The sequence below is a fragment of the Pseudochaenichthys georgianus genome, chromosome 16, assembly GCF_902827115.2.
Source record: "Pseudochaenichthys georgianus chromosome 16, fPseGeo1.2, whole genome shotgun sequence".
NCBI classification, from domain to species: domain Eukaryota; kingdom Metazoa; phylum Chordata; class Actinopteri; order Perciformes; family Channichthyidae; genus Pseudochaenichthys; species Pseudochaenichthys georgianus.
In genome coordinates this window covers 35,286,009-35,298,884 of record NC_047518.2, presented here as the reverse complement: position 1 = coordinate 35,298,884, position 12,876 = coordinate 35,286,009, and the positions used below count along the sequence as shown (strand labels likewise).

Below are 12,876 nucleotides of genomic sequence, written 5' to 3'. Positions count from 1 at the left end.
GTTGAATTTTAAGACAGACAGCAAATGCATTTTGACAATCCAAGCAGCCTTTTTAGATTAGAATGTTTTTTGATAAATCACCAAAAAATTGTAAAAATAGTCATTTAGATTTTGCAGAAACAATGGAGTCATCAATAAAGTACAATACCTCTCAATTTGAAAAATGAAACATTAAATTGTAAAAAAACGTTAAAAATAAAAAGCGTTAATGCTACATATTTGCACAAAAAGATAGAGCAGAAGGAGAAAGCTGGTACATCCAGTGATATGTCACCTCGGCTGGTCAGCTTCCCAGTTTTGTCATGATAAAACCATTCCCCTCAGCTGTGTCGTTATATAACCCAACGGCAACATCTGATCATTTGGTGTCCCAATTTACCTTGCAGCGGCGTGGACAGACTGCCGGTGGTGACTTACATCTCCTCAGGTCATACAGCCCCAACACGGTCACCAACAAGTTTTTTTAAATCGTTAGCACCCTCCAAATGAGTCCCTGTTCATAGCCTAAACCTCGGTGACCCGCTTCTGCCTCTGTGTTGCCAGAAACAAAGTGGGAGTAACCGAGTTGTTGAGGGAAGGTTGCCAACATCATTCTGACACAAACTGATCAATACGCACAGCTTCACTGAGGTATTTAGATCATGGCCTCACAGTGATGGGGCTGGTAGCATTTGTAACAGAGATGTTGACCTCACTTTTTTTTTAAATTAGACTTTCTTTTTGCAAACAGAAACAGTGCATCCCGTAATCAGCAGAAATTATACCTCACTACACATACGTTGTAAGGCTAATGTTGGTGTGTACAGCAGGTGTGGGGGGAAATGCCAAGACTATGTTCCAGACTAAGACCATTCAGTGTATTTGCTTCCTATGTAGAAACAGAGAGAAAACAGTAGTCCATTTTGTTCTCTCAGGGCTCGAACGATCAATAGTGTTCTTCTGTAGCGAAGTCATCAATGGGTCATCATGTCCCTTCTGCTCCTATCTGGGTGTAATTAAGTTCTCATTTATTGTATCCCATTTATCTATGTATATTTTAATCTATGGATTAGTGTGCTTGCCAACTGCTGGATGGCTTTTTCACTCAGCGTCCAAGTCTAAATACCTTTAAATGCCCCTGTGTGATGAATATGCTTGTTAACACAAACTATAAAAAGTGTGAGGATCTGGCTTAATTTGTCTTGACAAGATTCAACCCACCAGCTCAGCAAAGATTTTTTTTCTAATTTGATGCTGAACTTTTCCCTTCTGACCTAAAACTTGGATTGATTCCACCAGTCTCATCCCGACACATTAGGGGTAACATATTGGGAAAATCCCAGTGTTATGTCCCCTCTTTTCAATCAGAGAAATCAATTTCAGCCTCTACATCGTCCCCGGGACATTCCCTGGCTTACTGGCGAAAAACACAGTTCATTGATTCCAAATTAAAAAAGTTTCAAAATGTATACATGTTGTATCTACAATACTAACACAGTATATCAATGAAACAGTATAGGTAAATATGCCTACTATTTCAGGTGGTTATAAAGCATTTTGGACCTTTAGCTTGTTACTTCACTCAGATGTTTGACCTTCACTGTGCAGAATGTACAGATGTTAAGTTTGATACTAGAATTGACCACAATATGAAGGTTAGTGAAGTGTTTTGTGTAGACTTAATTGTCTAGTACACTTCCACTTTTAATTTTCTTATTAGACATCTCGAATCCAACATCTGAGACATATGTTTGATGTAAGAAGGGAGATTCTATATCATCTGTCTTTGTTGAGCAAATGAACGGAGCCTGACCTCAGCCTCAGCCAATCAGAGGTGGGGTAGGGCCGGTCATGACTTTGCCATCCTTGGAAATAAATAATTCCCTTCCGCAGGCATTCATGGTGAGAGATATCCTGTATAGCCGTGAGAAAGTTGGCAGTATTTTTTATAACTAGCTTCAGTTCTGACTTTCCCAATTGCACAAGTCCAGCATTTAAGGTCTAAAAGAAATACCATGTTACAGGGTAATAAATTATATTTAAACTTTACCTTTTATGAAGTGCAAGATGTCAGTTGATGCGTATCTGCTGTCTATGGGCATAATCAGACCAAATGATGAAACCTACAGCATTGTACTTTAAAGCAAGATAATCATTAGTTATTATGAAAGGACATACACAACGAACACCAGCAAAATATTTAAGATAGAAAAGCTGAAAAACTGCACATTGCAAGGCTTTAGCAGTGCTGTGACAACAGAGCGTTGTTTGCTGGACAACATACCAACACAGCGTTTCAGGGTCAAGGCAAACATGCTCATGGTAATTGAGTATTGATATGTAAGTTGTATTGATGCGCTATGTTTGGAAACTATAGAACTTTCCACATACTGTAAAAGCAGATGCTGCTATATGGGTTGAATCTGATATATAAACACATGCAATGTGTTATCTGCTAACAAATGAATCTGAGGACTATAAGGTGTTTACTGTTAAATCTGTAACCATTTATCAGACACAATCATGACTCTTGTCTTATTCATGCATAGGTTCGGGTGCAATTTGACAAAACAATCCTTAAAAAAAACATCACTTTATTCAAAATGCATTAAACACTTAGCTCTTGAAATGGATAGGAGGTTTTGGTTGGTTCTTTGGTCCTAGATTACCTTTGAATTTAGATAAATTAAGTACATTTTTTTCATTTTTAAAATATCCAATCCCCTTTTCATAAACCACTAATATTAAATATGACTTTTAAAGACTATTGAAACGTGTTGTATGATATCAAACAGTTACATTCTAGCTACACCTACTGTATTAAGATGGTGTTTCCAAAAACTGCATATGTTTAAAGCCACATGTTTGTCTTTCCAAGGTAAAAAATTACAAAAAATATGACAGAGAAGGATAAGACCATCAAGTTTAAAAACTCAACATGTAATCAGCCGTGTCCTGTCAACAGGAAGTGTCTGAAACAATAGCAGCAGGACATTAAGCCATGGCCTGATGGTAAACCCGCTCTATTGCTTTCAGAAGGAAAGCCGTCACGCCGTGTTTTTCGGAAATGCATCATTTTGAGACTTCTTTGTAAACTCCTTGTTCTAGTTAAGGGCACTCACACATCAAAGCCTTCATCTGATGTTAAATGTGGTGGAGGATTTCAGCATGTTTAAGGCACATTGGATGAATACTAAAAGTCTATATGAGTGATCAAAAGGTAGCATGACATTAACAGTTTAAACAGGAAGAATTACATTGTATAGGACCAGTGTGTTCACTAATTCCCTGATTAGAAATGACAGAGATGTAAAAACCATCATTCATAATAACAAAATATTTTTAAAAAGGCACGTTTTGCCCATCAGTATAACATGTAAAAGCTGCAATGCTACTGATAAACAGCAGGAGGCCTCATTCCCCTTCAACAGAAAGGAAGACATCTGATTTAAACAACAACAAATACCTTTACTAATTCCCTGAAAAGCAACTTTTTCTCTGAAAAACATCAGTTCATCAGATTCCTGCAGATAGTGGTCATTTTAAAAGAAAATATTGGTGGGTTATCTTTTTTGTCCTATGGGGCTGGGCTCAGGAAAATATTAAAAAGCACTGCAAAGACCACCAAGATGACATAACCAATTATACACAGCCAGAAACGAGGGTCTTTGAGGAGCTTCTTGTTGTAAGCACTGAAGAAGACGTAGCCGATGGTCATCCCGGCCGCAATTCCTCCAAAATGAGCCACAAAGGACACCTGGGCGGAGAGAGGGTAAGAGTTAACCTGTCGGCCTAATTACCCAATGTAAATGGTACATATACCCTCGAGCACTGCCATGCCCAAAAACCTGCAGGACCAGTTTAACAGCCAAAGCGAAGAGTCGGGGGGCAAGAAGGTGGGTGGGGGGGGAATAATAGATGTGTTTTGTCTGTAGCCTGGCCATCAGTAGGTAAGATAAGCAAGCTTTATCAAACAGGAAGAAAATACTTCAGTTGAATTTGTCAACAGGACACAGACTAAAAATAACAAAAGTGTTTTGTTTGTTTTAGTCTGTGGCCTGTAACAGGTATTCATCTGGAAGAATAATCAAGTCCCAGCAAGAGCTACTGATGCTGCCTGTAGCCACAAGCAAATCAAACCCATCATCAGACCTGGGGAGGTTAGCGGGATCAACTGGGATTCTCTTGAGGCTGTTTTGTTATGAGTTTAGGAAGGGTTTCGTCTCTGCTGATAGCCTCTACTGTACAGCGGAAGGAACATCTTACATTCAAACCATCCTCGTGGGTGACAAATCTTCTGTAGAAGGCAAATCCAAAATCTGCTCCAACTGGGGAAAAGAAAGTATAAATGTTATTTTGAAGCGTGATTGCAGCAGGTATAAAATAAATAAAAAATAGTTGAAAATACATGGACGTACCAAATATCACAATGGCCAGGATTCGGAATATTCCAAGGAGAGGAATCATCTCTCGGAAATTCTGGGAAATGAAATCAAATGATCAGTCACCATATTTATATACATTTTAGCTTACAAAGTGCATCGAATTAATATAGTCCTGGGAATAAAGTGAAGGAATCACAAAGACAGAAATGCAAAAGTGATTTCAGAACAATATGCTTCAAAACATGAACGTATTGGACATACAATGATCCTTAATGGCAGCCAGAGACCATCAATATGACATTTACTTCAACAGTTTTGATTGAGCAGGTTTGTGATACGTGCCATCTTGTTAACATGGAGACCATTTATTAGACCACTACAGGAAACGTGTTGTTAAAAGTAAATGTTATGTACATTAAATTGGACAAAATCAAAAGTCTCGTTGTAAACATTAGGTATAACATATACATTTAAAACATCAAAGGCTCTCAGTATGTTTTACATACCATCTCAAACATTGAGCAGTGGGAAATCTAAGTGTGTCTTCTCACAACAGCAAAGTAAACACTTCATACCAACTTTAAGCTTTATGTAAACTCACCACCACTGCGTTCATAAAGTACCCTCCTATCAGAGCGTAGACGCCCCCAGAAGCTCCCACCAGAGCGCTGAGAGGATCAAAGATGGAGCTGGCCAAAGAGCCTGAGGGGAAACAGAGAAAGGGATCAGTTTTCAAAATCTGTGGCATTTCTGACGACTGGGACTCGATCCAACTCCAACAGGAAAAAACAACTTCAAGATGGTGTTTGATCTCTGGGTGCGTTCACAGACCCTGATCAAGTCGCGTGAAATCAAGCACAGATTCAAGGCTCATTTATTGGCAGTCTACAAAACAGGGTTGAACAACGTAATGTAGTGCTAGCTTAGCCCTTTATGCAACACACAAAACATGTCCAATCCAAACAGAACTAAAACAGTAGTCCATTTTTTAGATACGCAACAGGAGGAATGTGAACAAACAAGACAAGATAATATGGATGTAAACACAGTCCTAAGCGGCTTGTGTAACGATAAAGAGTTAGTCTAACGGGGCCAAAGAGGTGACACTCACCTGCTAAGACTCCCGCCATGTAAATCATCCCCACTTCAAAGCCTTTGTGCACCAGCTCCAGCGGGATGCCCAGCAGCAGCTGCATCACCAGGTTCCCCACGATGTGCTCCACCCTAAAGGCAGAGGTGGACAATAAGCAGCATATACTTCCCCAGATGAAAAGTCAGGGGGCAGACAGTATATTATAAACATACACAGCCCTGCAGTACATACTAGGTGTTGGTGGTTATTTTAAAAAACAATGTAGGGGTTTCTGGGTGATATTTTTTTAATTTATAATCCATAATTCCATTTTTGTGTAAAAATCGGAGAGTAAAAGTTAGCTGCTAATGGTAGCCACCAGAGTTATCGCAGCTTCTGGTCTTGGCTATGTGGCAGCCTCACACACACACATGACCAAATAAGGAGTATGTGGGAGTTCCCCTCGATTCCATTGGCTCTGACGGTTAGAAAGAGATGTCAATCAGCAAAATCGAGCAAGGGGGGCCAGAGATATGGAAAATCCACCCAAATGACCCCAGAAGTGTTTTTGTTGCTAAATCTCACTAAAAAGGTCACGTTTCACTTGTTTTTGCATCAATCTTAATACAGGGTACTTATTATATGTTGTACTTTGGATTCCTAAAACTTTTAGTCTACCATCCCATCATTCAAGGGTGGTTTTCACTATAAGTAATTTTTCTTTTTGGACGGACACAATAATTTACATTTTTGTACTGTGTTCAATCTGAATTTACTTTAAAATAAAAACATCTATATTGATTCTGACACTTCTACATCCAACTCACAGATGTAACCTTGCTTTGAGAACAAAGATTATCAATGTAACCCTTTTAGAAGGGAAGATATGGTCATTTGTTCTGAGAATGTCATTTTCGAGCCAGAGACTTGAAAAACAGGCTCGGGGCTTAACAAGTTAAAAGGAAAGTCCGGTGCCTTCCAATATGAAGAACACTACCTTGTCTTTGGCACGTTTCCAATTGAAGATTTTTTTAAACTGGTCAGAAATGTATAATAGTATTATTAAAAAAACAGCTCAGTGATTTGTGTGAAACAGCTGCACTTTAGGTTTATACAAATGTAAATAAAACAGAAGTAAAGAGTGCTTTTGTCCGACTACATTAGGTGCTCTAGTGAGTATTTGTTAGCAGGATGTTGTATGGGGGGTTGACTCAACATAAGTTACGGAGCCTGGGTTCATTTTAATAAAGGAACATGTTGTTTTAATAGTTGTTGGATAACAACAGGGTCCACAGCAAAGAGGAATAACATACGTCTGGCTCCATGGTCTTTTCATGGGATTTGTTTGTTATCCTTTAAGCAAATATCCTGCAGGTTGTCTATCAGTCAGAGCGTGCGTGTGCTGTTCCTCTTTATATGTGCTTCTGTGTAGTCATGGTTTCTTGTTCCCCTTTGGCTTATGTACTCATGCTTTTTAGACTGTTTCCTCGCCACATCCAATGACTTAACCATGTGTTGACAGATGTCTGACCATGTACCCACCGATACAACGCTAATAACAACATGCTGAAGCAACGCAGCAATAAGGGGGAAGTGTCCAAATCATGACGACATATACCAAACTAAGGAACACTGTAAAAAGCAGAGTTGCAGTGGTTACAAGCTGCGGTCTCAAAAAGGACAGAAGAGCTGAACCCTAACCTCTGATTCAATCAATCAATCAATGTTTATTTATATAGCCCAATATCACAAATGTTACATTTGTCTCAGTGGTCTTCACAGTGTGTACAGAATATCAGTATGACAATACGACACCCTCTGTCCTTAGACCCTCACATCGTACAAGGAAAAACTTCCAAAGAAAACCCAGTTTAAAGGGAAAAATGGGAGAAACCTCAGGGAGAGCACAGAGGAGGGATCCCTCTCCCAGGACAGACAGACGTGCAATAGATGCCGTGTGTAAATTGAAAAGATAATACATTTGCAACATAGGTAGTCCAAATGTTTGGAAATGCATGTGTGTATAATAGGAAGATGAATCCACGAGGATATCCATCCAGGACCTATGATCCAGGACCACAGCCACGACTCAAGATCCAGCGCTCGCGATCCAGGACACAGGACCGCAGGATCATCCATGACTCCGGATCCCAGCGTATATAGACACCAAAGATTGACTAAAATAAACCCCACAAAGATGATGGGCTATACGGCAAGACACTGTACTGTAAAGAGTGGTATGTTTCCACTCGTGTAATTAGGGTTTCTAAAAAGGACTGCCCATGCTTACCCAGCGTGGACAAACATGTAGGAGATAAAGCGCCATGCTTCCTGCCTGAGCTCAGGCTTGTATGTTAGGGGGCTATTCCAGATGCCTTCCTCCAGGGTCACCCACTGCTTCTGGGGCTTCCACACAGCGTAGTAGATAAACACTGCCAGCTGATGAATAACAGAAAATATACACAAGTCAGTCTTCAGAGAATACAAACTGTTTGGAGCAGCAAGTGTGGGGGTAGAAGCTAAACAGCTGAGAAAATAAAGATGGGAAGGATGAATCAGAATTAGCAGGCATTAAGACGTATGAGCAGAGGGGTTTCCATTGCAGCTCATACGTCTTAATGCCTGCTAATTCTGTGGGAATATACAGCGATGGCATGCTGAGAGACAACACTGCAGCTCCGTCGATCTTGTCTGGATAAATAAAGTGCATCCTCTCCCAAATAAATGAGTATTCACAGACATGCAAATGCAGTGACAGTGGACATCTGTGAGCGACAACGAGTGAGCTGTTCATCCCAAGTATGAGCGGGCACGTGTGCAAAACACTCAGTGATAAGAAGGAGAGTTTGGTGTCAGCTCCTACCATTTATAAACCTTTATGTACGGCTTTATACCACAGTATAATGTAGAAACAAGGACCGGTGTAGGTGTATATTGATGTGTTATATGTTAATTGTGTTTTCATTCAATATCTTAAGAGACTTAAGTTGTTCATTGCCATATCTACACTGTAGCTACTGTACACATGACAATAAAGCCTTGAATCTTGTGTTTATAATGTATTTCTTGCTGAATTAAACATTAATAGACACAATTTTTGCCTTCTAAATATGGGTACTCAAAAGTGCAGCAGGCCAGCCATTTCAGACACAAATAAGTCAAATTATGTAAAAAAAAAATCCAACAGAAAGTTAAGTAAACATCTCCTGCTATTCACAAGTCTTACATTTGTTGGACTCTGGAAAAACGTCCTTCTAAGTAATTCTCCTTCACATTAATACAATCTTACTTTAAAAGCATTCGTAGTGGCTTTACCTACGTTGTAATGAAATCAGTACTTGCTTTAAATCCAGTTTTGGGAGGCTACAGCATCCTTCCTCAACCACTGATCCTCCACATTCCACTATTTATTAACCTGAGTCCAAAAGACAGTGTTTTTTTTTAACACTTTCAGGAAAAAAGAAAGATTTCAGAATCCCACCGAACCTAACCTGAAGATACAAATACTTAAAAATACTGTTTTCATTGACACCATGCCTACTGCCCGCTGGTGAGGACTGCACTTTATGAATCAGGATATTCAGAGGCGGGGATGGCGATGCCAAAATAGACAGGAAGAAAGAAATGAACTCATTGCTGTACAAAAGCCTCTTAGTTTAGAGCACTTGGAGTAAAATCCACAATTTTCCATGAAAAAAATAAAACAGTTTCCATAAGTGTCAGGACTTAAAAATATCCCTTGTATAACTTCACCTCTAACTGGTCTACTAAACACCATCACAGTAAATCCATACAGTAATTAAAACCCAGACAGCATATGTAGGCGGCATGTATAATTAGATAACAGAATCCATACTGATGGTCCTAGCACTCAAACACAGGACATGAGCTACCTCGGCAATACTGATGAGGATGATGAAGATGGGGGGAGGGCAGCAGTTGGCTCGTTCCAGGTATTTGCTGCGGGAGTCTTCTGGAAGCATCCATTTGGAGACAGACAGCTGGAACTTCTCACAACATCCGATCTTTCTTTTGCTGTCGGGCTGGTCCTCTGTGAACCGGAGCCGCCGCCCGTCTCGGTCCACGGGGAACGGCTCCTGCTGCTCGATATCGTTGTCCTCCATCACTGCCCTCCAAACCTGCAGCACAGCAGGGTTAACACTGAGTCAGGGATGGGCCACTAAGTAAACCATAAAGTTGCATTATCGCCTCTCTGAAACGGCTTTAAGAAAAACTCAGTTCATTGCAAAGCCTTCTGAGTTACACTGCATTAGTTTCCGTAAGGTTCACCAAATAAAATGGCACATATTGAGACAGAAATGTACTTATACTGTGGCAGGACTTGTCTTACAAATAGACAGAACTGATGACTTCCAATTACTATTATTTCCAGTATGGATTAATAGATATTAAAATAAAAATAAAAATATTTGTACATATTTTGGAAATGCCGATTTACACTTCAGATGTCCTATTTCATCCAAAACCCTAAGATATTCAGTTTACTATTATACGAGAAAATGAAAAACATCACTTTCTCACACTTTGAGGTGCTGGAAAATCTGACAATTTACCAGTTTTATTTTATACGGATAATAGTATCTGACACATTTTAACACCTGTATCTGTCAAAGTGTGCATGATTGTGTACAATTGTCAAACCCCAGAGTCCTGTACTACAATGCTGTGTTTTAAGTGGAAAGGGTGTGATCTAGCGAGGTGATAAAGTCAGATATCTTATGTACACAGGTTTGTATGATAACTCTGACTGAAGGCTCACCTGAAATTACACTTCGATATCCAGAATGACATAGATATATTTAATGGTGTTTAAATATGTATTTAGGTGTAATTAAATGCATACTTATAAAAGGTATTGGTGACGTAGGCGACATCAGACAGTTAATAACATGTGAAAAAGCAGAAGTTTTACACAAAACAACACTGAACATGAAACAGTATATTTTCCCCTTTTATGAATTAAACTGAGATTCGACTATATATTTTCCTGACTGAAAAGAAGCTGATAGAGAACACAGTTACAGTAAGTAACCACAGCATGTTAATTAGCATTTCCTGTTTAGCCTACTGGGCGTTTCTGAGAATACTCAGTAAACCAATACTGACAACGTTAAAAACATAGGAAGGCTCCTCGCCATTAGGACATTTTCCAACGTTTTTTTTGAATGACTTCGACATGACTGTGGTCTTTACTCACCTAAACCTTCAACAGAAAGACTGCAGGGCTCCAGGCGGTCCCAAACGCATAAATATTGATCCAGCTAAACTAATTCAAACAGCTCAATAGGTGAGACTAAGAGTCCATGAGTGCATATACTCTACCAGAATTCGAAATAGTTACGTTTTCAACAACAGTCCTCCATGTTTTCAGTAAAACACGCGGAATCCCTTCCCAACACCGATGTGGGTTCCGAGGCACACAAAAAGGGAAGAGCCCTTGGAAATAATTATAGGTCCTTTCCTTCCTTCCTCAACCCACCTCTTCCACTCCTCTACTGGACAGTTTTACAGAAGCACAGCGAATAATGATTTCTGCTACCTGCGCGCGACAACAACAGCCTACCTGTTTCCTCGTGCCACACCTGGGATCAGTGACGTCACCGATCCATTATCCAGATTATCCCTCCCTCTTCCTCACCTCTCCTCCCTCAAATTCATAGCCCGGGGCTGCAGTCGGATAGTTTAAAAATCAGCTCCTAAATTCTAACCCTATCGTCTATTCCTTGACCTCTGAGTGAAACGTCACGGGGTTAAGGGATAGTGGATAGGTGAATTCAAAAGGATTTAGGAGAAGAGACTGCGGTACTTTAGAGAATCCGAATGCACTTTCACTATCCGACGTGTTTATGATGCGCCAGCGGACGTCATTGTGTGCATCTGCTGCTGTGGGGAAACTATGGAAACCACAGTTTTCTATACAGCGGACTACAACATGGATGTTTAATAAGAAGGAGGGACTACTGTAAAGTCATCTAGAGACTCTGCACCGTGCTCTGGTGCTGCTGCTTTGCTTTATGAACGTGGACAACAGAGAAACATATTCTTCAGGACCAAAGTTGGAATTGAAATAAAAAAGGAAAGTGAAACTTCTGCTCGTCTCCCTCTCCCTCCAGTCCACATTAATACTAATGATCCCAAAGATTGTATGAACTATGAAAAGATCTTAAAATCAATACAAATGTATTTATTATAAACGTTAGTCCTTAACATCTATCACTGTGTATATCACCATTCAAACATCTTTTAAAAGTTGAACAAACCCCACACAGCTCAGTGAAGACTGTGAAATGTTGACTTTATTTGATCATTTCAGTAAAAACTAACGTTCATATTTCTCTTTTTGATTATAATACTGATGAATGTTCAAAACAAAGCACTTTGGCAATTTACCACATACGTTTTAAAATGCTTAATAAGCACCGTAACTTTCATGATATCATTTCTCATAATCGGTTGTTTCCGTGAACGGCCGACTGTTGAGTGACGGCAAATGCTGCGGCTGCAATGCATTGTGGGGCAGCATTTTCTCCTCTCCTCTCGTCAAGGGAGATCCAGTGGTTCCTAAGCTAAAGGAGGTGATACAGGAAGTTTGAAACCTCCTTTCCTTTCATTCTCATCATTCTAGAGAATTCGAACGGCACTTATCATGGCTGCCACTGAGGGACTTCCGGGTCATTTCACTCCTTTAGGAAGGTTCCTAAGCTAAATGGACTATTCGACTTCAGCCCGGGAAAAATGGCAGCATAAGCGTCCATTTTTTTTTATCCACGGTGCTGTGTGGTACAGTAGACTGGAAAGCGTGTAATTTAGTAAACTGTATTGAAGGTTAAAGTCCAATTTTAATATGAATGTCGCATTACCTCAAAGAAACCACCAGATGGAAGTAGAGTCCACGATTAGGAACAAAGGAATGGCCTGTAGTGCCGAGAGAAGGGAGTCGGTGAATTGAAGGTACAAAACTGGAAGCCAGTTGGGCAGCAGAAAATGTTGTTGGGTCGGAGCCCGGGATAGAAGAGAAAGGAAGGAGGACATAGTATATACCCCGGAGGTACAGTAGGCATTAGTGTCTGTGCGGAAAATACCCCCAACCTGTAGTTCCATGGTTGAATTATGTAACCGTGTATTAAGTGATTACAGGCCCTACATTTTACATCGGAGGTACTCATAACAAAATGTACTTCGGAGATTGTTATACATCACTGATGTCATGAGCAGGTGGAGTAACAGCAACATAAATACCTACGACTGTTAGTGGATCATGTGAGTATATCTAAGATCCACACCTATTGCAAATGTTATCAAAATAAATGTATTATACATTAGCAGATATACAAATGGAACCATGGCCAGAATCCCTTTAATAAAAAAACATTTTGTCTTGAGAATACCTCTACAACTATTATTGTTAATGAATAATGT

General features: G+C 39.8%; 1 protein-coding gene across 4 annotated transcripts; it reads right to left on the bottom strand.

Moving 5' to 3' along the window:
• Positions 1-2,556: 2,556 nt before the first annotated feature.
• On the bottom strand, positions 2,557-11,348 carry rhbdl2 (rhomboid, veinlet-like 2 (Drosophila)). Of its 4 annotated transcripts, none has more exons than XM_034102645.2 (8): positions 11,021-11,348; positions 9,330-9,575; positions 7,727-7,875; positions 5,476-5,588; positions 4,966-5,066; positions 4,398-4,458; positions 4,246-4,307; positions 2,557-3,736 (listed from the first exon to the last, which is right to left on the bottom strand). In XM_034102645.2, exons 2-8 carry the CDS (start codon positions 9,558-9,560, stop codon positions 3,557-3,559), a joined length of 897 nt encoding a protein of 298 aa, XP_033958536.1. In that variant the 5' UTR covers positions 9,561-9,575; positions 11,021-11,348; the 3' UTR covers positions 2,557-3,556. The 4 variants fall into 4 exon arrangements, with proteins under 4 accessions (XP_033958536.1, XP_033958535.1, XP_033958537.1 ...); XM_034102644.1 differs by lacking the exon at positions 11,021-11,348 and adding an exon at positions 10,655-11,011; XM_034102646.1 differs by lacking the exon at positions 11,021-11,348 and adding an exon at positions 10,799-11,011.
• Positions 11,349-12,876: the final 1,528 nt, after the last annotated feature.

Bases quoted from the DNA above. Each gene is read 5' to 3' on its own strand.
- rhbdl2 (XM_034102645.2), bottom strand. From the start codon at position 9,560: ATGGAGGACAACGATATCGAGCAGCAGGAGCCGTTCCCCGTGGACCGA. The intron at 5,589-7,726 runs GTAAGCATGGGC...CTCTGCCTTTAG, and splicing joins TACATGTTTGTCCACGCTGG to GGTGGAGCACATCGTGGGGA. The intron at 4,308-4,397 runs GTACGTCCATGT...TCTTTTCCCCAG, and splicing joins CCTGGCCATTGTGATATTTG to TTGGAGCAGATTTTGGATTT.